Raw genomic sequence first — 25922 nt, 5'->3', positions numbered from 1 at the left:
TGTGTTGGTTCCGAATCCTAGAGGCCAACAGTCTAGACCTTGAACCGGAAAAGGAGAGCCTGGTTCTTCGCTAGGTTTCTTAGGTTCCTAGGTTCTGGACTTTCTAGGGAGTTTCTCCTAGCCACCGTGCTTTTACATCTGCATTGCTTGCTGTTTGGGGTTTTAGGCTGGGTTTCTGTTCAGCACTTTGACATCAGCTGATGTAAGAAGGGCTTTATAAATACATTTGATTGAGAGGAGAGCAGGTGGGTAGTAATATTGAGAGAGGCAAGGGTCTGATCCATAAAGTTCTGTGGCGCCGGAATCCACTAAAGCTGTAGACACAGGGCATGAGGGACAGTCAGCCAGAGTGATGGGTACCTAAAAGAGTCGAACAGGAAGAGCAGTAGATGGAATACTCACTCCTGGTCCAGGTGATGTAACATCACATGACCATCCCTCTGCTCTAGTGGATCCCAGATTCTGAAGTAATGGACAACGCTGGCGCTTGTGCCCTCCCTGGCCACAGTACAGACAGAGCCCCTGCTGCGTCGTTCCGCCGTGGGAAGACGTGTGACCCCTACCGCCATGAGTTCAGGCTCTGAGCCCAGACACTCGCCAAAGGAGGGAGCGAAGCGATGTAGATGCCAACGCTCCCGGAGGAGGTTAACCAGACGGTTAGTGTGAGGTTGTCATCTCGGCAGGCCAGTTCCGTCTGGACCTCCTCTCGCAGACCTCTTCTAAATAAAGTGCTGAGTGCCGGCTCATTCCATCCACCGGAAGCTGCTACTGTCCAGAAGGTAAACGCATACTCAGCAGCCGTCTGATTCCCCTGCTGGAGCTGAAGCAGAAGCTCACCTCCCTCTCCGCCCGCCGCTGGATGATCGAAAATACAATTAGAACAGAGCCATGAACCCCTCATAAGACTCAAGCTACCCCTGTCCTAGACGGCCGTAGGCCATTCCAATGCCCGCCCAGTCAGCAGAGAAATAACCGTGGCAACCTTAGACCTCTCGGTGGTGGGAGCTCCCACCTGAGCGGGTTGCTGAATGGCCTGACTCGTTGGGTAGACTGGCTCTAGAATAACCTCCACTGTTGAGATGTTGTAGACTGCGGAGAATCTCTTCCATGGCCATCCCCAGTTGATCATGGTGTTGACAAAGAAGGTTGCCTTGTTCATTGATCGTCTGGGAGATGTCCGGTTGTCCTGCTGCTTCCATATTTTTAGTTGGTATTCTGTAATGATGCGGCAGTGAAGTCAGAAGCAGGTGAAATGTTTTAATAAAACAACAAAACCAAGAACACGCCACTAACATAATGCAGACCACCGATACACAAGAACAATACCATCTGGTAAGTGAACCTGGGAGAGTGACATATAAAGGGGAGGAAAAGATGAAGGTAATGAAGTCCAGGTGTGAATCATAATGATTCACAGGTGCGCGTAATGATGAGTTCCAGGTGTGCGTAATGATGAATCCCAGGACCGGTGGTTAGTACTCTGGCGTTGTCTGCCGGAGGGGAGGAGCAGACGTGACACATTGACTGCTCATATTGATGGAATATATATTTCCACATTTTGTAGACTTTTTGGTTATAGCTTTATTTGTGTATATACATTTATATATATATATATATATATATATATATATATATATATATATATATATATATATATATATATATATATATATATACACTTTCAAAACTTTATAACTTAGCATTAATAACTTTATATTTAACTTGATGTTATAGTTTATGACAACTCCATCTATTGACATTGTTACGTTGTTCTTTAGAAGATGCTAGTCAACTGTACACTGGGTATAGGCCTACTGCACACAGAAAATACAGACCAACTGGTCTGTGAGCAGCCATGGGCAGTGTAACAGATACTGTGAGCAGAACGCACCCTCCTAGACTTTGACATTTGCTTCCCTCTCATGTTCTCATCCGATGGTGCAACTACATAACAAGCTGTATTAAAGAGAATGTCAGCGAGGTTTGAGGGCTGAAATTCAAGCAAAACATCAAGCAACATCATGAGGAGCCGTAGTAACTCTGGGGTGAAACTCGACAATTATGCGCGGATGGTTACGAAAACAATACTACGTCACCAGGTGAGTGCACTGTGGGCCTATTTATGACAATAGGTTACCCTTGATGTGCTGTATGTGTAGTAGCCTACTTATTTACCCATGTTCAGATCATGTAAAGCAAAAAATAATAATCCCATGACTGACACTTAAAGGGAAACTCCTCTAAAAAACTATATTTTGGTCTTGTTTTTCATTAGTCAACTGTTGATACAGTCCCAAAATGTGTTTGCATGACAGCAGTCAAGTTTTCTAAATATTGGCCTCATGAGGATGTGATCGATGACACTTTGCTTCTAGAAAGTCCAATATCTTGAAAACTTGACTGCTGACATGCAAAACATTTTGGGACTGTATCAACAATGGACTAATGAAAAAATGTATATATATATAGTATTTGAGTAGAGCTGTCTTTAAGTCAATCTCCGATCGATTGCCTGGGGCCAAGTTAACCTCCCCTTTTCATATAAAAAAGTAATGACCATCATGCTTTTAGGGAAAGAAGATTTTGTAAGTATATTAAATTGCGAGTTTGACCAATTCCAGTCCCCTTGCTTAGTGGGTCTGGGGTATTCCCTGGGATCATTTCTATGTAGACGGAATGAGAGGCTCAGTTCTAGGGACTTTTTAAAAGGACTCCAACTCCAAAATGAATTTTTATTGAGGTTCTACACTGATCTAAAACACGACCTCTCCAGAATCCATGTGACGGAAATCTGAGGCCCCGCTAGGCCTAATTACTAACTACCAAACAGAAACTGAAATAACAATTTACAAATCTAATTTGTATTTTAAACTGCACTGCTTGCCTGTTGGAACAATTCATAATTTGTCACATCAGTCAACATAAACGGTGGTTAGAATTAATTCACTATGACTGGCTGATTGTGTGTAAATGATAGTGGATTTTGATTTACAATCAATTGAAATTATAGGAAGAAATAAAATGCCAATGATTACTATTAGTTTGATTATTATTATAATTGCATGTGAATGCTTACACATGGGTGATATTGTGTGTAAACATTCATGTTATGTATGTATGTATGTATGTATGTATGTATGTATGTATGTATGTATGTATGTATGTATGTATGTATGTAATCACCATGTATCTGTGTATGTCCAGTGTTACTGAATATGATGCTATGTTCCTCTTATGACCAGGATCCGGTGACGGGGCTTCTCCCAGGGGACCCGGAGAACCACCATGCCTGGGTCCGGGACAATGTTTATGGCATCCTGTCTGTGTGGGCCCTCAGCCTGGCCTACCGCAAGAATGCTGACCGAGATGAGGACAAGGCGAAGGCCTACGAGCTGGAACAGGTGGGAGGGCCCTTCCAGTTACCTGTCTGTCTCAAACCAGTATTGTTTAAAAAAAGTTTGAATGGGAGTAACGCAAGTATATATATTCTAATACCTGGCTGACAGTAACCCCTATAATTATCTTCACGTCTGTCCTTGGCATAGGGATTTAGCAGCTGTAAATAGACCTAAATTGGTCCGGCCCATGGTAGGTCAGTGTGTGTGTCTGTTCCCACATGGAAATGCCAGGGGGCAGGCCATTACGCTTGGGACGGGTTTCAGGTTACTCTGATTCTGCTGGCTGATGGGGGAGGTTGAAGGTCATGGTTGAGACTGGGTGCTGACTATCTCTCCCTCTATCTCTCCACAGAATGTCGTTAAACTCATGAGGAGCCTGCTGCAGTGTATGATGAGGCAGGTATGCAGGCAAGGATTGTGCCATTCACAGTTGTAATGTGGGTCATGGAAAGAGTTTAATCACACTTCAGCTTGCATGCTGTGGTGGTTCATTTCTAATCGAGCAAAGGAAATCAAAGGAAAGGTCACTGTTTGAAATAAACATGTCAATAGATCAACATACTGTACACAGATGACAGAATATGACCTGTGGCTTCTCTTTTAAGATTATAAACTGCTTTTATTTTATTTTATTGACCTCAAATGAACTGGTCTTAAGTCCTGGTGTTTGTGGTTGTTCCATTTTTCTCAGATTGACAAAGTGGAGAAGTTTAAATACAGCAAGAACAAATCTGACTGCCTGCACGCCAAGTATGATTCCCAGACAACTGCCACGGTGGTGGGAGACGATGAGTGGGGTCACCTGCAGGTGGATGCCACCTCCATATTCCTGCTCTTCCTGGCCCAGATGACTGCATCAGGTAAACTCATACTCCACTGTGTGCCCCAGTGGCATCGGCATGATTTTAGCAATGGCGTGGACGCATTTCAGCACAGGGTCTGGGGGTCTCCCCCCCTCCGGCATTTTCTGCATTTAAAGGCCCAGTGCAGAAATAAACAAAGAAATATCAATATCAAATTGTTTCTGGGTAACGATTAAGTACCTTGCTGTCATAGTTTCGCATTAAAATTGTCAAAAAGTTCCAAAAACGAATTCAAGCAGTAATTTTGCAAGACTGTCTGGGACTGATCTGAGTGGGGAGGGGTAGGGCGCCAAAGCAGTGCATTAACCACAATGTGGATCAATCCACCAACATATTGGGGCCTAATGGGAGGGATATGTAACCTGGAAATTAGCTGTTATTGGCAGAGAGGTTTCGAACGCTCTTTGTTATTGGTCTATTAACTTATACCACCTGGTGATGTCACCTGGCAAGCCAAAATTTCACTCATGGAAAACCTGTTGATGCGAAAGTCCTGTGTAGATTGCATTTTCAACCAGCAACCATTACATATCACATAACATTTTCACACTTTTAAAGTGTTAGTTTCTTCAGTTTCTTCTTCTGAAAAACAGAATGGACTGCACAAAGATTGCCATTTTTCCATTCACTATAATTGTGTATCCTGTTTTCGGCTAACGATGCCTGCAGTACCACGGTCGGCCTTGAACTTCTGTGGTTTCAATACAGGGGGCAGTCATTCTCCCCTGATTTGCACCCAAAGATATTGAAAATGTCAGGTTCCTGTCATGCCAAATAGTGTAAGCTGGCAAATAGTGTCCACCCCCTGCGTCACAATGGGCTAAAACAGGGTCACACAGGGTGTTTTTTGGTAGTCTTACAAATCTTCATGGTATCAAAAGTATACACCACACACACATGGATTTGGTTCAAATTGAAGAAGACACCTGCCCCATGTCAGATATTGAGTTAAATGTGTTTAAGTTTGGGTTTACATCCCAATATTACACTTTATATACAGAAGATTAAAACATTTTTAAAAAACACTTGTTTGTTGTTATTAGGTGTACACCAAGAGGGCTATTCAAAGATGCTCTGTTGGTCAATGTTCCAGTGTTCATTTTGTAGATTTAGTTTAGTCTTAGTCACATTTTTGTCAGTTGAATAATGATTTAGTGTAGTTATTGTCAACATTTCGAAAACAGTGGGCCATTTTAGTCAATGAAGTGCCCTTTTGTTTTTAGTCACGTTACATTTGTATTGCCTCATTAACCTATAGTAAGCATACATCACTGACTTACATGTGCACAAACATACATAGCCTTATCCTACCAGCATATTTGTCTGCATAACATATCTCATAAAGAAAGGGGGAGTGAGAGAGGGGGGGGGGTAACTCAAAACACATTAGCTAGATCTCTAACACTAAATATATATTACCCACTGCTAGTAGTCATGTATTAATCTAACAGTAAATGCAATGTCCTAAAAACAAACGATGCAGTTGTACCCTGCAACTCTATATGTACTTGCAATGGCTGATGCGCAATTGCGCATTTCCTGTCTAAAAGCCATATAACAAATCCCAGTTGTAAAATAGTTGCCATTAAGCTCAATATTAAATCAAACATGTTCCTTTCCTCTCAACAACTAATTAGCTCACATTTGTTTCTCTTTAAATAAATATGAGCTTGCGCGCGTTGTAGTATTCTCTCCTCGAGCTGTCGTGTGCTGTGGAGCTTTTGTAAGGACTGTAAGCCACTGTCAATTATCATTACAAATGATTCAAGAAGTTTCTTCAAAAGCTATGGATTTCTCCCAATTGCTTTTGAAATGTTCGAGAATCAGAAGCCTTTTTTCTCTCCCGGAGCGCTCATCACAGCAGCAGCGAAACAGGCCCAGGGCCAGGGCAGACACGTTCATTACAGGACTCATGATGATAATGTAGTTTACTGTTTGCCAAATCATGGTTTTTAGCAGCCCCCCTCTGAAAAAAAAATAGGACGTTTTGAGCGAGGTCACCATGTAATGGATGTTCAGCTCGCACTAATGCGACCAATGGGAAATTTGACTCACAGCCAAGTCAAAAGCTAACTAAATGGGAGTAAATGATCGCAGACTGGAGCCCTGCCCCTTGACATACTATAGCTATTGTAATCAAAGTTCTGTCGTAAGTAGTGGTCTGATAGGTTGCAGCAAGCTAACTAAGTAGTCTTATCAATCTGTTATTACCTGAGCGTATATGTTGGAATGATGCGCTTTCAGGTGTCTCTTGAGGTTGATAGTATTTTTTTCCCTGTCAACGTTTCTCCCGTAGAAACGTGACATTTGGTCTTGTTTGAATCAACACAATAAGCAAAGTGGCTCCGAACGTAGCCCATTTTTCTACCGGGAGTTTGTGCCACCAGGTTGCTGCCAGATTGGGAAACAATTGGAGGACAGAGAGGTGACTGGTGAATGACCTGTGCTGGGTTTCTCAAAAGCGTTATGAGCACTATGATCATCTTAATTCCATTGAAACTAAATAGACGAAAGATGATTTTCGTGCTCCTGCTCTGAGACCAGGTTGCAATGCTACAATGGTTTTGGGGAACCTTGCCCTGGGCATGGTATTGATTTTCTACCCCATTGCAACATTGCAATGAGAAAGCCTTACTAAGTCAAGCATGATTTTGATTGGACCCAACAAATAACACTGAAAAGCTCTCAATCTCCAAAAACTATTGTTAGCAGATACGCTAGTTAGCATTAGCTTGCGAAACTACCTCTTAGCTTCATTCATACTGGACACAGACATAAAAATGGTATCCACAAGTTCATCTCTCTGACAAAGTCCCAAAGTATCCCTTTAACAAATCACATAATAAATTCCATGGACTCATTCTGTGAACAATAATAGTGGTTGACATTTTTATGACCACCCCATCTCTACCACACGCATACAATTATCTGTAAGGTGCCTGAATCGAGTAGTGAATTTCAAGCACAGCTTCAAGCACAAAGATCAGGGATGTTTTCCAATGCCTTGCAAAGAAAGGCAATGATTGGTGGTTCTGTAAATAAATGTAAAAAAGCAGATGCTGAATGTCCCTTTGAGCATGATGAAGTTATTCATTTGGACGGTGTATCAATACACCTAGTCACTAGAAAGATACAGGCGTCCTTCCGAGAGGGGTCCAGCTGCAGCATCATCTCTCAGAACCCTTCGGGTCTCTACGCTGCCACCCACTGATATGTAATCTCTCAGAACCCTTCGGGTCTCTACGCTGCCACCCACTGATATGTAATCTCTCAGAACCCTTCGGGTCTCTACGCTGCCACCCACTGATATGTAATCTCTCAGAACCCTTCGGGTCTCTACGCTGCCACCCACTGATATGTAATCTCTCAGAACCCTTCGGGTCTCTACGCTGCCACCCACTGATATGTAATCTCTCAGAACCCTTCGGGTCTCTACGCTGCCACCCACTGATATGTAATCTCTCAGAACCCTTCGGGTCTCTACGCTGCCACCCACTGATATGTAATCTCTCAGAACCCTTCGGGTCTCTACGCTGCCACCCACTGATATGTAATCTCTCAGAACCCTTCGGGTCTCTACGCTGCCACCCACTGATATGTAATCTCTCAGAACCCTTCGGGTCTCTACGCTGCCACCCACTGATATGTAATCTCTCAGAACCCTTCGGGTCTCTACGCTGCCACCCACTGATATGTAATCTCTCAGGAAACGTGGGGGTTTCGAGAAGAACCATATAAGGAGAAGTATGGGTTTCAAAAGGTGCCACTCAAGATGTTGTTTGTTTTCATTGTTGCTAGCTTACGTTAGCTACATTAACTTATTAAAAATGAATTAATTGTACAATGTATTATGTGTATTTATTATACACATTGTATTATACACAATGTATTATATTATTTATTATTGAAAATTTGAAATAATAATAATTGAAATATCTAGTCATGGCGGTTCTAGTAGTTATGTAATTTCAGAGCTTCTAGTGTTAAAAGACTACTTTTAATTAAAATGCCCACTTCTCCTTATATGGTTCCTTTTGAAAGCCAACTCATCTCAAAACCCCCACTTTTCCTGAGATGCACTGAGATGACATATCAATAAGTGGCAGCATAGAGGCCCTGAGGGATGACTGCTCTGAGAGATGAAGCTATTGGTCCTTCCTAACTCAGTTTCCAGAGAGGAAGGAATCTGCTCAGGGAGTTCACCAAGGCCAATGGTGATTTTAAAACAGTTACAGAGTTTAATGGTTGTGATATGAGAAAACTGAGAATCAACAACATTCTAGCTACTCCACAATAAATGACAGAGTGAAAAGAAGGAAGTCTGTATAGAATACAAATATTCCAAAACTTGCATCCTGTCTGCAACAAGGCAACAACAATCGCTACAGGTGAATACTTATCTAATCAAGATATATAGATGCTTTATTTATTTATAAATGTTATAGTTTTTTCTCCCACTTTGACATTACAGAGGATTTTGTGTAGATGGTTGACCAAAAATGACAACTAAATCAATTTTAATCCCACTTTGTAACACAACAAAATGTGGGAAAGGGGTTGTGAAAACTTTCAGAAGGCACTGTAAGTTCAGCAGGAACCTGGAATACAATATACAGTACATAGACATAAACAGTGTCAGGCCCTGACCATAGAGAGCCCTCTACATTTTGTTTTTGACAAGTATATTACATTACTAAGACCTGAATGCATATTTTCAAATGATATGTGAACTGAAAATAAACATTCAAAAGTTGTTTTTCAATCCTGTCTGCTGTCATTGGCAGGCCTTCACATCGTCTACACTCGGGATGAGGTGGACATCATCCAGAATCTTATGTTCTACATCGAGGCTGCGTATAAAGTGGCAGTATGTAAAAAAATATATATTTAAAAAGAAAATTGGACATGATGTTGACGTTCAGTGTATTTGCAGAGTGCTACGGTAGCCACGTGTCTTTGATCTAGAAGTATGATCCACTTGTTTATCAGTTTGATTTGTGTTGATTTTCCCAGGATTTTGGCATGTGGGAACGTGGGGACAAGACAAACCAGGGGATTCCGGAGATCAACGTCAGCTCAATCGGCATGGCAAAAGTAAGTTGTCTTTTACGCCACATGTACTGAATATCAATGTCTGTTGACTTATACTAATGGAACGCTTGTTGATAGCACAAATCACGGACGCCAATAACACTCAGTCAATTATGTTTTCCCTTCCGTCTTTTCATCAACTAGCAACTTATAATAAATGCAACCTTTTACTGTGGGTGATACCAATGGGTATTATTTAAGTGTCATAGTAATGTGTGCACACTGACAAAGGGATTGTCATATTGACAACAGCCTTCTATTTTCCCATGTGTGTCTGTAGGCTGCACTTGAGGCCCTGGATGGCCTCAATCTGTTTGGCGCCAAGGGGGGTCATGAATCCGTAGTCCATGCGTTAGCTGACGATATTCAGCGCTGCACGGTAAGCCTTAGGATGGCCATAGAGCGAGGACAGGAGCCCAAGCTCCCAGCGACATGTTCACACTCACTTTCTCAAGTCTTTGAAGAAGACATTACTCTCTCCCTCCCCTTTCTCTCTCCCTTTTTTATATGGCCAGTCTATCCTTAGTTCCATGTTGCCAAGAGCTTCCACATCCAAAGAGGTGGATGCCGGGGTTCTGTCCATTATCTCCTATCCAGCGTTCGCTGTGGAAGACATTGACATCGTTAATATGACAAAGGAGGAAATAATTTCCAAGTTGCAGGTGAGGTTGTCCTCTACTGTTACATTCAGTGCTGTCCTTGTTTGGAGTTGATCTATTAAACATTTTCTGTTAAATATTAGCCTTTTAATAGTCTGGTATTAACTGCCGAGGAGAGTGTGGTGAAACGTGTGGTGTATTGGAATAGGAAGGTGATGACAGGGCCGGTCAGTGCGGTGTGCCGACATTCTCTGTCTGTTAGAGCAGAACACTGTAATGACGACTGTAGCATGAGAGCACAGCCCATATGGTCGATGTGTCACTAGCTGTCTCTCTATCTTTCCTCTTAGGGGAGATATGGATGCTGCAGGTTCCTCAGAGATGGACACAAAACCCCCAAAGAGGTGAAAATGATATTGCATATTTATGTTTAGCCTCTTTTTTTGACTGGCCAAGATATCTACCCCCACAGCCTTATTCCACCGTCAACTGATGAACGGATTCCTTTGTGTAATTTTGATATATTCTGTACATGTTCATGTGAACTCCAGGACCCCAGTCGCATATATTATGAGTCATCTGAGCTGAAGCTCTTTGAGAATATTGAATGTGAGTGGCCACTTTTCTGGACTTACCTCATTCTGGATGGGATCTTCATCAACAGCCCTGAGCAGGTCAGTCAGGGGGGATGCGGACATACAATGGCCAGCGGGTAATGGCTCCATTCGGAGACCGCGTCCATTCGGTCTCGTGTGTGGGTTCTATTGTGATCAAGAGTTTGCCCTGTGTCATCAGGTGCAAGAATACAGAGATGCCCTGGAGGCTATTATGATCAAACAGGAGGATGGCCTTAGCCTGGTGCCTGAGCTCTATAGTGTCCCTGCAGACAAGGTGAGGGCCACCCCCATCTACATTCATTATCATAATAACTGAGTCCACTTAGAATATACAGCAGGTAAAATTAGTACTGTGTGTTTTTATACAGGTACACGAGGAGTATGAGAATCCCCATTCTGTAGAGAGAGTTCCCATGGGCAAGTTACCTCTGATGTGGGGACAGTCTCTGTACATACTGGGAAACCTGATGGCTGATGTAAGTCAATCTATTCACTGCTTTCGGTAACACTTTATTGGGATAGTCCATCTGTAGATGCTCTACAGACTATCTACTAACCCTAGCTCTAACCCTAACCATAACCTTAACCCTTATTGTAAAGCTTAAAATTAACCCTCACCCAAACCCTAGTCCGAACCTTAACCCTTATTCTATGCTTAAACTTAACCCTCACCCAAACCCTAGTCCGAACCTTAACCCTTATTCTATGCTTAAACTTAACCCTCACCCAAACCCTAGTCTGAACCTTAACCCTTATTCTAAGCTTAAACTTAACCCTCACCCAAACCCTAGTCTGAACCTTAACCCTTATTCTAAGCTTAAACTTAACCCTCACCCAAACCCTAGTCCGAACCTTAACCCTTATTCTAAGCTTAAACTTAACCCTCACCCAAACCCTAGTCTGAACCTTAACCCTTATTCTAAGCCCAACCCTAACTGTAACCTTAGCAAGCAGTTGCTTGTCAAGTTGGTTGGCAGTATGTCCATCTGTAGAGCATCTACAGACTAGACTAGACTAGACTAGACTAGACTAGACTAGACTAGACTAATAAAGGCTTTCCTTTGAATTACACTACACAGGGTTAGTCAAGAATGTTCATTATTGTTGAAAATGTATCATTATTTCTCCTTGAATGGATGAGGTGTTTACAAGTACCCAAACAAAATGTAGAGTGCATGGAAATCTTAATGCCATGAACTACTATGATCAACATGATTATTGTTGCGTTATATTGTACGTAATGCCCTTGTGACTCTCAGCGGTTATTTCCTTTCTTTGAGACCAAAGTTTAATTTGTTTAGTTATTTTTGTGTTGGAGGGGTTAATGGTCCATTTAAAATTCAAAGTTTATAAAAACCTGTACCCGTAGTCTGCCAAAAAAAATGAAAAAAGTGTTTTTAAGAAATATATACAGATACTAATACTAAATTCAGTGTCCCATTCCCCGAACCCCACCCAGCCAATGTGTCTCCATCCAACCCCCACCTCCCACTCCCGGAAACCATGTTTCGCACCCTTTCCCACCTCCCTAGGATTCCTTGTCAGTCAGAAGGTGAATGGTACACATTCTCAATTGTCTCAAGGCTTAACAATCTTTCTTAACCCGTCTCCTCCCTTTCATCTACACTGATTTGAAGTAGATTAAACAAGTGACATCAATAAGGGGTCACAGCTTTCACCTGGATTCACCTGGTCAGTCTATGTGATGGAAAGAGCAGGTATTTTTAATGTTTTGTACACTCGGTGTCTATACAGAATGTTGTTTGTACTTATGTGTTGGCCTTTGTGAATTGTTTCTTTGTATGGGTTGGGATTTAGCTGAGATGATTATTTACAGAGTCAAGTATATTTGTCCAGGCCTCAGTTGTTCCTTGACGAGCACCATTCATTTGCTCTGTTGATAATTCTGATGTTAGAGCTTCTAATAGTAACTGTATCCACTGGTGACTTGGGAGAGAGTGATGTGATTACCATCTAAGAGCCAACGTTTTTCACAGCTGTGCTGCCTACCAGCAGTAATCGTCTCTGATTGACTGAGAGATTCAAGAAGCTATCATCGTTAAGCAACATAATAGATGCAAAGCATTGAATATTTATATTCATACACTTCAAAATTAATTTAGTAACTTTGCCCCAGAAGCATTCGACTGCAGGTCACTCCCACGTCATATGGAGGAATGTGCCTACCTTATTTAGGGGACAAAGTGAACAGTTGGGGCCAATCTCATCGTAAAATGTTTCCTTGCTGTTAAATACAGTCTGTGAACAAATGTTAATGTATTTTTTGATAATTTATTTATAAAGCCTATTCGGTAGTTGGGTTTCCCAAGGGACTCCATAGCCCAGCATAGCTGATCTAAATTGTAAATACAGGAAAAAGAAGTTGCCTGGTAATGTGTATGTGTTTTTCAAATCTTGGAATTTTCTCAAGCCATTACTGTCCATGATATCAGCAAGGGTACATATTCCGCATTTGGTCCACTGGGGGGGGGGGTACAGTTGTAAATGGAGCAGCAGCACAACCAGGTGGACTGGGGACCTCAAGGAGTCGGGCCAGGTAGTCCCGAGGCATGGTCCAAGGGCTCAGGTCCTCCGAGAGAAAGAGAGAGAATTAGAGGGAGCCCACTTAAATTCACACAGGACACCGGATAAGACAGGAGAAATACTCCAGATAGAAGACTGACCCTAGCCCCCCGACACAAACTATTGCAGCATAATTATTGGCGTCTGAGACATGAGGGGTCAGGAGACACTGTGACGCCGTCTGACTATACCCAGACAGGGCCAACCAGGCAGGATATAAGCCCACCCACTTTGCCAAAGCACAGCCCCCACACCACTAGAGAGATATCTTCAACCACCAACTTACCATCCTGAGACAAGGCGGAGTATAGCCCACGAAGATCTTCCCCACGGCACAAACCCAAGGGGGGCGCCAACCAGGTCTTATTGTAAAATATTGGAGTATGAGCATGTCATTTTGATTGGGGTGAAATGCTAGTGCCTGGAAATACACGTTCAAGTTTGGTACGGATAGTCCTATGTCTTACCTTGTTTGCAAGTTTGTTAATTTTATTCAGGCTCGCTTACCTTGCTACATACATTTTGAAATGGCACTATGGATTTTTCCCCAATAGCCAGAAGGGAGAGTATTTGGTTATTTCGGATAAATGTATACAACGGAAACTGACAAATTCTCAATTGATTTCCATGTCCTTATTTTTTAGGGTTTTTTAGCCCCAGGAGAGATTGATCCTCTGAACAGACGGTTTTCCACTGTATCCAAACCTGATGTTGTGGTTCAAGGTAAGATGATTACATCAGGCAGTCTGGAAGAAGAAAAGATATTGACCTCAGTAGGAGAATACACATATTTGTATTCATGTGTACAGTAGGTGACTGTGATAAATTGCAGTACAAAAGATGCCATTTGGAAGAGATTGTGCCTAACTGAGTCTCATAAATCTACTACAGTGATTGAAATAATGCATTCTCTTGGTGTTAATTGTTTTAAATGACTATAATAAACGAGAGACTCCTTTAGCTCTTGAGGTTCCTTCAAACTAGACAAAATTGAAGTGTTCTTGTCTGATTTGCTTTCAGTGTCCATCTTAGCTGAGACGGACCACATCAAACATCTGTTGATGAAACAAGGGATAGATGCTGATACCTTGGAGGACATCCATCCTATCAGAGTCCAACCCTCCAGGGTGTTGAGCCACATCTATGCAAGGCTAGGTGAACTGAACACTACACCTAGAGATTAATTAAAAGGATAAAGATACAGCCTAATGCTTGTGCTAATAGCTTTTGTTGTTTATGATGTTAATTTAACTCCTTGGCTTTAAGAGCCCATTTCTGTGATGTGTACGCCAGGTTTAGAAATATAATGTATGCCATGATTGTCCCAAAAACGATTCATCGTGTTGGCCATGCAGGTCGCAACCAGAGACTAGGCCTCACTGGGAGACCATACAGACGCATTGGCACTCTGGGGACATCAAAATTCTACATCATCCGTGACACTGTCTTCTCCTTCACCCCTCAGGTGAGATGAAGCCCTGTCATGTTGTGTGTTAGCTACCAGCTGTTGATTACACTCAACACGGACATCTCCCTGTCTCTCTTGTTTTGTCCAGTTCATTGATCATCAGGAATTCTACTTGGCGTTGGACAACCACATGATATTGGAGATGCTGCGCAATGACCTTTCCTACCTGGCTTCCCGCTGGAGAATTACCGGCTGTCCCACGGTCTCCTTCCCCATCTCATCCAATATGCTCAGTAAGTCACTTGACCTGACCACCGCCCCATCATGACTCTGCAGCCTAATCAAATAGTATACCGTACGTAACGTCCTCCTGGCAATCCACTCTCTGGAACTCTATTTCAGCTGATGACCAGAAAGAGCTGGACCCTGCAGTACTAGCCGTTCTGAGAAAACTGCAGGATGGTTACTACGGCGGAGCAAGGTGAGGTGTTCCTGATAGAAGAATGGCTAATTAGATCGTGGGATTGAGTTCCACCGACTGGCCTATTAGAATGATCAACGTCAGTGTCAAAACCAGAAAAGGACATTTCCTAAAGGGAAATGTGTGTCTGTGTGGTCTGGAGGTATTTAATGGTTGTGAAACATTGTTAGTGACGGCAGAAAGTAGTGGTGTAGGGATTTGTAGTAATAGGGCTTTCGTAGGCTATGTGTATGTTATAGTGAGTTATTTTAGGGTGGTTGGTAAAGTGTGGAGTTGTTATAGTGAGCTAGTATAGTCGGCTAGAGTGAGTACTTAAGCTCTGAACAATGTTTTATAGTTTGAACGTTCTGATTGTTCTGTGGACATGATTTCAGTTTAGAATGTTGAAGCCTTTATTCCGCCATTGAAATAAATGGCGACGCAACGCGCTTTATAGGTTATGAAGTGTGAGTTAAAGCAAAAAGCTGTAGTGGAGCAATCTAAGTTGAGTCGGTCTCTGCACATTTCAACGTTGGGTTGGTGTTTGTCGTTGAAACGGATCAAGAGCAGTGGCGAATCTAACATCTACCGTTGAAGTCTACGGAGCTTTTACGCAAGTGTTGAATGGATATAGTTTAAAAAGCACAAATAATATCAATAATACTTTATAAATTGGGTCAATATGTTGGTTTGGAGTATGCAGCATAAATGGTTCAAGAGCGGGGGAAAATCCAAATCCATCCTATTGTAGCCTATGGAGAGTTTATACTAATATAAAATGGTTGTAGTTGAAAAAGTATAATCGGTATAAAAATAATTTTGACAAAGCAATCAATTGTGATTAATTCAGCACATTTAAACATTGTTCTTGAACGGTTGATGGTTAAAAACACGAAACCAATTCTAAAATATGCAGACATACACAACTTACATTGCTTGTCAAAAGTGTGTTGATACTACGGTATGTATACTTTTGGAACTATAGCCATTTTACATTTGCATAAAAGCTCCATAGACTTCAATGGTAAATGTGGACACGACGCCTGCAAATCAAAATATGTTCCATTGAAGCCTATGGAGCTGTTATGCAAATGTAAAATGGTTATAGTTCTGAAAGTATACATACAAAGCTGAATACAAGCACCCTATTCTAGTTTTCAGGTTTGAATGGCGTTTGTAGCTTAAACGGTTAAAGACCAGTTATGACCGGAATTTTTACGATTCTAACCAATGAACATTGAAATCCATTGGGAGCTATGCAAATATGGTTGTCGTGTGAACTGTTAAGTAGCATCAAAAAGTTGTTTTCAAGCACACTGAAGACAGTCAGCCTGCACACTTTAATGTTGTTTTGGCGTTGGTAGCTTTTACAGTTTTGGCACTACACGTGGCAGCGGAAAGCAAATAATAATACGAGTAATTGTCGGATTTTCAAAGTTGTTCTTGCTTTCAGCAAGCACACCTAATGACGTTGGTTGCTCTTCCCCTCCTCATGCAGGGTTCAGACAGGGAAACTGTCCAAGTTCATGAATACTTCCTGTTGCTCTCAACTGTCCTTCATGGATGATGGTGAGCAGGGTGGTGACTACAGTGGTCACCATGACAACGGTGTCTGTGTGGTTACAATGCTGTTGAAGCTGTGCATGGCCTGATAGTGTAATGATGTTAGGGAGATGGGCTAGAGTGGGTAAAGCCTAGGAAAATGACTTTTGTCTCAGGCAAAACATCACAAGATCCTTAAGTTCATCTCTAGCAAAAAAAATGTCAGAAGAAAATAGGTTTACCTATTTTCACATTGCCGTAAACCCTTGTCAATACAACAACAACGCCTGTTTTGATTGTTACTTCCTTACCCTGTTGTCAATTCCCACACAACTAACCATCTTAAAATCTCCCTACCATCTCGTAAAGGAAACTGAGTTCCTGGTTGTCTGTGACCTTTTTTTCTTACATTTGACATTTCTTCTGTATATTACTGGAGTCTTCGTAGCTGACTGATAACAAGTCAGCTAACTGACAGTGTACTGGCTGGCTGCACGTGTCGCTCATTTTGGAAGCATGCTTATAGATTCCTTGAAAGGTCATTTACCTGTGCGTGTGTGCGTGCGTGCGCGTGTGTCCCACTCTTTTCAGAGGTGGATGACCTGGCTCAGTATCTGGACCAGTTGCTGTCCATACCGAAACACAGCGAAAAGATCAGCTCCCATAAAGGCGGTCTGAACCGCTTCCGGGCGTTGGCCAGAAAGACCCGTGAGATGGTCTCACTGGTGCACAAAGCACGGGAGCTCGACATCCACAGTGAGCCACGTGCCTTCTACTCTATACTATCTGTCGTTTTGTGGAGGACTTTTTTTGTTGTTATTTTCTTGAAATGTATTTCAGATAAACCACACACACACACACACACACACACACACACACACACACACACACACACACACACACACACACACACACACACACACACACGGTCACCATCTGGGTATCATGACAATGTTCCTCTGACCTCTCCCTCCACAGACGTGCACATGTACCTCCCAACTAAACTGTTTCGCTCCCGTCAGCCAAACCTCCACCTGGTGGATGTGGATGGCAGGGTATGGCATTGTACCTTGTGAATGTCATGTCTGCGGATTGTTAACCAGTGTGATGTTGTATCCACACAACACTGAGTTGTGCACCGTGTCTCTGTCTCTCTCAGGGCTCCAATGCCACACCTCCAGCCCAGATGAATCTGCCCAGGGACACGACTGGAGCTATAGACTACCAGTCCTTGGTGCAGGTGCTAAAGCAGACCCAGAACCTTCAGGATCAGGCCGACATCCTTTACATTTTCTTCAAAGACAAGTAAGGACCCATTCTAAACCACAAATTCCCTATACCCAATGAGTGGTTGGTTTTGCTGGTTCATACTAGCTAGGTAGATTTTGTAGAGGAGGGCTGATTTTGTGTTTGTCTGTGTGTGCGTGTGTGTGTCAGGGGTATGGACTGGGACACTAAGCTGCACGGTAAAGGCTCCACTGTTAGACGGCTGCTGAGCAGTCTGTACGACAAGGCTGGGAACCTGAAACACTGGGGCCTCGTCCGCATGATCTCTGGCATGCTCCGGAAGAAAGTGGAGGAGCTGGATGAGGTATCTATCCACTCACTGCCCATCTCACTGTCACACCACACCATTGATAGGACTGGTTACACTTGAACTTGGTGTCGGAAATTAGCCGCAGAACCACAGACACATTTCAAATCCATTCATAACGGTTTATCCTCCTTACTCATGTTGATTCATGCACTGTTATTTAGGTGAGCCAACATGCATGGTTGATCAAATCCAAAGTTCTTAAATGACAGGAAGGTAGTGCCACGTCTCAGGTGATCAGATATACCACTCCAATGTCTTTTTGACCTCTGAACTTTAGGTGTTTTTTTTTTGCTTTGTTGACAGGCCTGTTCAGATCTACTGGCCCACCAGAAGCACCTGACAGTGGGTCTCCCCCCTGAGCCAAGGGAGAAGACCATTTCAGCGTGAGCTCACCGTCCTCAATCCTTCACACACCCGGCACCCTCATGACAGTATTCAGCATATATTTTTAGAAAGAGACCAAATGGAGACAAGACAGAAACAAGCTCTGCTTTGTGAGTGATGTTGTCATTATATCCACATAGCCCCATGCCCCCTGACAAGCTGGCAAAGCTAATTGATGTGGCCAGTGAAAATAATCTGACCATCGCCATTCTCACTCAGGTAAGGACGATATGAACGCCCGTGGCTCAGATATTCAAATTATAATTCTGAATGTAATGGTTACTACTAGTCCCAGCGGTATGTTGAGTATTGATTTGTGCCTCAGCGTGCTGTAAGCTGGTGTTTGTGTTCCCCCTGCAGGAGATTATGGTGTTCCTGGCAATGTGTATCCGCACCCAGCCAAAACTCTTCAGTGAGATGTTCCGTCTCAGGATCGGACTGATCATCCAGGTCATGGCTACTGAGCTGGCCCAGTCTCTCAACTGCTCTGGTGCGCTGACATAGCACTAATGCTAGGGTCAGATGTTACAACCTTCAGATTGATCTTAGTGATGGTTCCTTCCATTATGTTATACGATGGCATCACTGCATTAGACGTTTGCAGACAGTCGGACACATTTTTAAAGCAACCATTTCTATCATTTATAGGTGATGTGTGTCTTCGAGATGTAAGGTCAGAGGAGGGAACATGTAGAAATAAGTGTGTGTTCTCTGTGCGTGTTCCAGGCGAGGAGGCCACGGAGTGCCTGATGAACATGAGCCCTTCAGAGCTAAAGAACCTCCTGCACCACATTCTCAGTGGGAAAGAGTTTGGCCTGATGAAGAGTGGTGAGTGACAATGGCTTCGATCATCGTTGATATTAGTAGCTTACCGGAGAGCTGCTCAAAAACCAGCACGTACGTTTTCTCCGTTTCATCCTACTTGTATTTTGTCAAGTAGCCATTTTGTCTGTGGTGTTCTTTATTTTAAGTGGATCATCGTTTCCCACTGTATATTTGCAGTGCGTCCGGGTGCAACAGGTACAGACTCCATTGCCATCCAGGATATTTCGCCTAACTCTAAGCGTGTGGGCGGAAGCAAACACCAGAGTAAAGTGAGGAAGCTGGTGAGGACACTATACTGTGTTATGTATGAATGCATACAGAAACGGTAAACATGACAGAGATCCAACAGCCTCCAACTGCATGGTGATCTACGTAATCAATACAGACATACCATTGAGGACGTACTAATGTGCCCGCTGATCGATTTGCCTTTTTTTACCTTGTGTTTTTTTGCAGTCCTTATCCGTGCATTCCCTTGACATCGAGAACATTGAATCAGGGGTGAGTGGCTTGGGTCAGTGAGTACAGAAAGTAGAGATTGAGCATGCACATGTACACGTGTGCATATACACGGAGTGTACAAAACATTAGGAACACCTGCTCTTTCCGTGACAGACTGACCAGGCGAGTCCAGGTGAAAGCTGTCATCCCTTACTGATGTCACCTGTTCAATCCACTTCAAATCAGTGTAGATGCCGTGAGACCATGAATTGTGCACGTGTGCCATTCAGAGGGTGAATGGGCAAGACAAAATGTTTAAGTGCCTTTGAACGGGGTATGGCAGTAGATGCCAGGTCTAAAATGATTGCCACCCTTTTATAAAGATGCGCAAAAAAAGACTGTAAATTATACAATGCAAATACTGAGCTATATTGTACGTAAAAAATCATATATATTATTTTATACTAATACAATTGCTCAGGGAAAGAGATTTTGTTTTCAATACTTTGCGAGGATGATGGCACTGAGCCTTTTTCTAAAATGTTCTATGAGATTATAGAACACGTTGGGAGGGATCTTGGATTATTCCTCCATACAGAATCTTTCCAGATCCTTGATATCCTTCGCCGGCACTTATGGACTTGCCCTCTTCGAGTCAAATCACAGGGTTGAATTTTTTACATAAGCCAAAGCAAAAGACAACTTAACATTTACATACATTGATGACATCACACTTGCTCAGACCCACATCTTACATTTACATTTTACATTACATTTAAGTCATTTAGCAGACGCTCTTATCCAGAGCGACTTACAAAATGACATCCAGTAGAATAGTCACTTTACAATAGTGCATCTAAATCTTAAAGGGGGGTGAGAAGGGTTACTTATCCTACTATTACTACTATTACTACTATTACTTATCCTATCCTAGGTATTCCTAATCTTCCGACAGTATCCACACCCAATGATCATCAAATGTATTTATATAGCCCTTCTTACATCAGCTGATATCTCAAAGTGCTGTACAGAAACCCAGCCTAAAACCCCAAACAGCAAGCAATGCAGGTGTAGAAACACGGTGGCTAGGAAAAACCCCCTACAAAGGCCGAAACCTAGAGAGGAACCAGGCTATGAGGGGTGGCCAGTCCTCTTCTGGCTGTGTCGGGTGGAGATTATAACAGAACATGGCCAGGATGTTCAAATGGTCATAAATGACCAGCATGGTCAAATAATAATAATCACAGTAGTTGTCAAGGGTGCAGCAAGTCAGCACCTCAGGAATAAATGTCAGTTGGCTTTTCATAGCCGATCATTAAGAGTATCTCTACCGCTCCTGCTATCTCTAGAGAGTTGAAAACAGCAGGTCTGCGACAGGTGTGCTACCTGTCCGGTGAACAGGTCAGGGTTCCATAGCCGCAGGCAGAACAGTTGAAACTGGAGCAGCAGCACGGCCAGGTGGACTGGGGACAGCAAGGAGTCATCATGCCAGGTAGTCCTGAGGCATGGTCCTAGGGCTCAGGTCCTCCGAGAGAGAGAGAATTAGAAAGAGCATACTTAAATTCACACAGGACACCGGATAAGACAGGAGAAGTACTCCAGATATAACAAACTGACCCTAGCCCCCCGAACACAAACTACTGCAGCATAAATACTGGAGGCTGAGACAGAAGAGGTCAGGAGACACTGAGGCCACATCCAATGATGATTTAATTTTTGAAACATTTTACCTTTATTTAACTAGGCAAGTCAGTTAAAAACAAATTCTTATTTTCAATGACGGCCTAGGAACAGTGGGTTAACTGCCTGTTCAGGAGCAGAACGACAGATTTGTACCTTGTCAGCTCGGGGGTTTGAACTTGCAACCTTCCGTTTACTAGTCCAACGCTCTAACCACTAGGCTACCCTGCCGCCCCAACAGGGCCAAACAGGAAGGATTATAACCCCACCCACTTTGCCAAAGCACAGCCCCCACAACACTAGAGGGATATCTTCAACCACCAACTTACCATCCTAAGACAAGGCCGAGTATAGCCCACAAAGATCTCCGCCACGGCACAACCCAAGGGGGGCGCCAACCCAGACAGGAAGATCACGTTAGTTACTCAACCCACTCAAGTGATGCACCCCTGATAGAGACAGCATGAAAGAGCACCAGTAAGCCAGTGACTCAGCCCCTGTAATAGGGTTAGAGGCAGAGAATCCCAGTGGAAAGAGGGGAACCGGCCAGGCAGAGACAGCAAAGGCGGTTCGTTGCTCCAGAGCCTTTCTGTTCACCTTCAAACTCCTGGGCCAGACTACACTCAACCATATGACCCACTGAAGAGATGAGTCTTCAGTAAAGATTTAAAGGTTGAGACCGAGTCTGCGTCTCTCACATGGGTAGGCAGACCATTCCATAGAAATGGAGCTCTATAGGAGAAAGCCCTGCCTCCAGCTGTTTTCTTAGAAATTCTAGGGACAATTAGGAGGCCTGCGTCTTGTGACCGTAGCGTACGTGTAGGTATGTACGGCAGGACCAAATCAGAAAGATGGGTAGGAGCAAGCCCATGTAATGCTTTGTAGGTTAGCAGTAAAACCTTGAAATCAGCCCTTGCCTTAACAGGAAGCCTGATGTTTCTAATGCTTGTAATACTCTGCCCCATCTAACTTCAGATCATGTTGTTTGTCTTTTTCTGTCTATTTTTTTCTATATTTTAATAATAAAGCATTTGACCCTTCCATTCTCTTAATGTAAACCAGAGGTTTTCAATGGGCTTCAAGTCCGGAGACAGATGGCAATTGCAAAATGTTGATTTTTGTGGTCGAAGGACGTCAAGGATCTGGAAAGATTCTAAATGGAGGAACGGTCTGAGATCCCTCCCAATGTGTTCTCCAATCTCATAAAACATTTTAGAAAAATACTTTGTGTCTTTATCCTCACGAAGCGGGTTCATTCTATAATACTCAAAACAGGGGTGCCAATAATTTGGACCCATTTTTTAAATTACCTGTTGAACAGAATCTCTTTCTCTGAGCAATTATGTTAGTATAAAATAATATAATTTCCCTTTTTTTTTACCAGCAATATAGCTCAGTATTTGTATTATTTATTGTATTCTGTGTTTTTTGCTCATCTTTATCAAGGGTTCCAATATTTTGTACCTTACTGTATATATGAATATGTACAGTACTTCAAATCATGCCGTTTGTCTTTTTCTGTCTGTATTTTTTAAATATTTCAATAATAAAGCATTTGATCCTTCCGTTCTCAGTCAAAGGTTTGGACACACCTTCTCATTCATGGCAATGGCGTGTGTACTGGGAGCGGAGTCAGGTGTAGGAGAGCAGAGAGTTGTGAACAGGCGCACACTTTATTGAGGCAGGAGAAACCAACAGACGGACGTCACTGCGTCGAAACCTCCAGCCAATGCAAAAGTGAAAACGCGCAAACAGTCACAGTAATACTGTATAAACACAATGACATACCTCGTGAAATAGAACACGGAATAAACGCATACCAGTAAAGCGCGTCAACATAGACACGTAACACAAAACAATCGCGCACAAAGACATGAGGGGGACCAGAGGAATAAATACATGTTGTGTGATTGGGGAATGAAAAGTGTGCAGGTGTGCAGGGAACAAGACAAAACAAATGGATAAATGAAAAATGGAGTGGAGATGGCTAGAAAGCCGGTGACGTCGCGCACCCGTACAAGGAGAGGGGCCGACTTCGGCGGGAGTCGTGAAAATTCAAGGGTTTTTCTTTATTTTTACATTGCAGAATAATAGTGAGGACATCAAACCTATGATGTAATACAATGGACATTAGACCAGTGGAAATCTGTCCTTTGGTCTGACGAGTCCAAAAGCCCTAAACACCTCCAGGCTGTGTTTAGGGCTTTTTGAACAAGAAGGTGAGTGATGGGAGTGCTGCATCAGATGACCTGGCCTGCAGAATCACCCGACATCAACCCAATTGAGATGGTTTGGAATGAGTTGGACCGCAGAGTGAAGGAAAAGCAGCCAACAAGTGCTCAGCACATGTGGGAACCCCTTGAAAACTGTTGGAAAAGCATTCCTCATGGAGCTGCTTGAGAGAATGCAAAGCTGTCATCAAGAGAAAAGTGTGCAAAGCTGTCATCAAAGCAAAGTGTGGTTACTTTGAAAAATATTATAGGTTACTACATGATTCCATATGTGTTAATTCATAGCTTTAATGTCTTCACAATTATTCTACAATGTAGAAAATAGTAAAACAAAAAAATATATATATATATAATTAAAAACTTGATTGAGTAGGTGTGTCCAAACTTTTGACTGGTACTTGTACATAACTTCTGGGAATACAATACCACACCACAAATATGTATTATGTGATAAACTCAAGAGGTTTTATACTATCTAACAAGGAAGAGAAAGCTTAACTATAAGTGTTTGTTTTCCCCTGGTGTGCTCCAGCGGTACAGACTCCCATCCATCGAGTCGTTGCAGAGCGCTACAGAAAAGATGGCGGCGAGAGACAGCCGCCATGGCCAGTGGTTACGTAGGAGACGTCTAGATGGAGCCCTCAACAGAGTCCCTGTTGGCTTTTACCAGAAGGTCTGGTCCATCCTCCAGAAGGTGAGATGCTGTGGGCGACAGGTGCTGGTACTCTTTGCACAGTAGTCCAAACACTTTGTTCTAGCTGGCACATGTATAATTAGCATCCGTGAAACTTGTTTCTACCTGGTTCATAGATGTAATTGCCCTACTTTATCTTTCAGTGTGACGGTCTATCTATTGTGGGGTGCATTCTCCCAGCGTCAACCACAAGAGAGGTACGCCCTAAAAGATCTCCAGGCTGAGCCACATCAACTTCACGTTACTCCTTCATCTAAATAATTTCACCTTCCTGTACTCATTCAAGCACATGCTCACCTCTGAACCAGATTTGTTCAATATCACACTACATGATGCACTATTTCCTATCCACCTCCCCTGGGGGGGTTGTTGATCACAGATGACCCCCGGTGAGATCAAGTTTGCGGTGCACGTGGAGACTGTGCTGAATCGCGTGCCCCGGCCAGAGTACCGCCAGCTGCTGGTGGAGGCCATACTGGTGCTCACCCTGTTGGCCGAGGTGGAGCTGGAGAGCATCGGCAGTGTCGTCCATGTAGATAAGATAGTCCACATGGCCAGTGAAATGTTCTACCACGACCAGGTCAGTCAGTGGCCATACGGTAGTCTCACCTCTGCTGGCGAAACAGACCGCTGTTCTTTCAGCATTGATTTTCACAGTGGAACATGTTTATTTTACATTGTTTATTGTGCTTGTTATTCAGTTACATTTACTATTCATGTATTTACTACTATTCAGTTACATTTCCTGTAAACCACATGTTAAATGACATTAAATAGCACATTGTCTTTGCAATGTCATCCTTACATTGTGTCCATATTCCCCTCTTCTGCAGAAAGTGCTGGGGGCTGACGACACCCTTCTGGAGAAAGATCCCTCCAATGGGATCTGCAGGCTGCTGTATGACAGCGCCCCTAGTGGCCGCTACGGCACTATGACCTACCTCTGCAAAGCTGTGTGCACCTACGCCCAGGACTTCTTGCCAAGCGGTGCATGTGCCATCCAATGAGCTTCTATTCGTCTGTGCCCTCCAATTAGCTAACAGCAACACATACTGTAGTAGGGCTCAGAACCTGAGAAAGGCTGATTTTTATCTAGTCACCTGATCTTTTCATCATGGAGTTTAATTTATTTTGATATATCCCAGCAAGCCTGTGCCTGACATGAACAAATCGCTGTGAGGGGTCCCAGTATTTTAAATACTAACTTCCTCTGATATGGCAGATTATTCTCAGAAAAATTAATGAAGCTAGGTTTCCAGACTTGTTATCTACAGCAGGTAGATATTTCTTACCATAAAGATGGTGCAGTGATTCTATGTCAAGAGTGAGCGGTTGTCGCAACACTAGTGGTAGTGCTGCTTTTGAAAATGATAATTTTCCTATTGTGATGTGACATGTGTACTGTATGGATCTTTGATTAATACAGCATAGTGGCAATCTTCATCTTGTACACTTTGTGAGTGACAGTGCTTCAAGGCCCTCTCATAGCCAACTGGCATGATGCAATCT

At 43.0% G+C, this 25922-nt stretch overlaps 1 protein-coding gene across 1 annotated transcript; it reads left to right on the top strand.

Annotated features, from left to right (window-relative positions):
* The first annotated feature begins 1917 nt into the window (after positions 1-1917).
* LOC118390523 (phosphorylase b kinase regulatory subunit alpha, skeletal muscle isoform-like) lies at positions 1918-25854 on the top strand. The gene is made up of 32 exons (XM_035781178.2): positions 1918-2099; positions 3243-3401; positions 3751-3798; positions 4090-4258; positions 9046-9128; positions 9275-9355; positions 9633-9731; positions 9868-10014; positions 10302-10355; positions 10503-10625; positions 10747-10842; positions 10937-11044; positions 13796-13874; positions 14172-14306; positions 14507-14616; positions 14708-14852; positions 14962-15040; positions 16518-16588; positions 17153-17317; positions 17540-17616; positions 17721-17866; positions 17999-18152; positions 18462-18541; positions 18683-18761; positions 18903-19032; positions 19269-19370; positions 19545-19648; positions 19824-19868; positions 24252-24413; positions 24557-24610; positions 24793-24993; positions 25247-25854. The coding sequence occupies exons 1-32, from the start codon at positions 2022-2024 to the stop codon at positions 25418-25420; spliced, it is 3537 nt and encodes a 1178-aa protein (XP_035637071.1). The 5' UTR covers positions 1918-2021; the 3' UTR covers positions 25421-25854.
* The last annotated feature ends 68 nt before the right edge of the window (positions 25855-25922 follow it).

Source organism: Oncorhynchus keta, chromosome 11, assembly GCF_023373465.1.
Source record: "Oncorhynchus keta strain PuntledgeMale-10-30-2019 chromosome 11, Oket_V2, whole genome shotgun sequence".
NCBI classification, from domain to species: Eukaryota; Metazoa; Chordata; class Actinopteri; order Salmoniformes; family Salmonidae; genus Oncorhynchus; species Oncorhynchus keta.
This window is presented reverse-complemented; position numbering and strand designations above follow the sequence as displayed.

What these genes read in the sequence shown, in the direction of transcription:
- LOC118390523 (XM_035781178.2), top strand. Translation starts at nt 2,022, where the DNA reads ATGAGGAGCCGTAGTAACTCTGGGGTGAAACTCGACAATTATGCGCGG. An exon ending in ACCTGATGTTGTGGTTCAAG is followed by an intron (nt 13,875 to 14,171) that starts GTAAGATGATTA and finishes ATTTGCTTTCAG; the next exon opens with TGTCCATCTTAGCTGAGACG. An exon ending in CCAGTCTCTCAACTGCTCTG is followed by an intron (nt 19,033 to 19,268) that starts GTGCGCTGACAT and finishes TGCGTGTTCCAG; the next exon opens with GCGAGGAGGCCACGGAGTGC.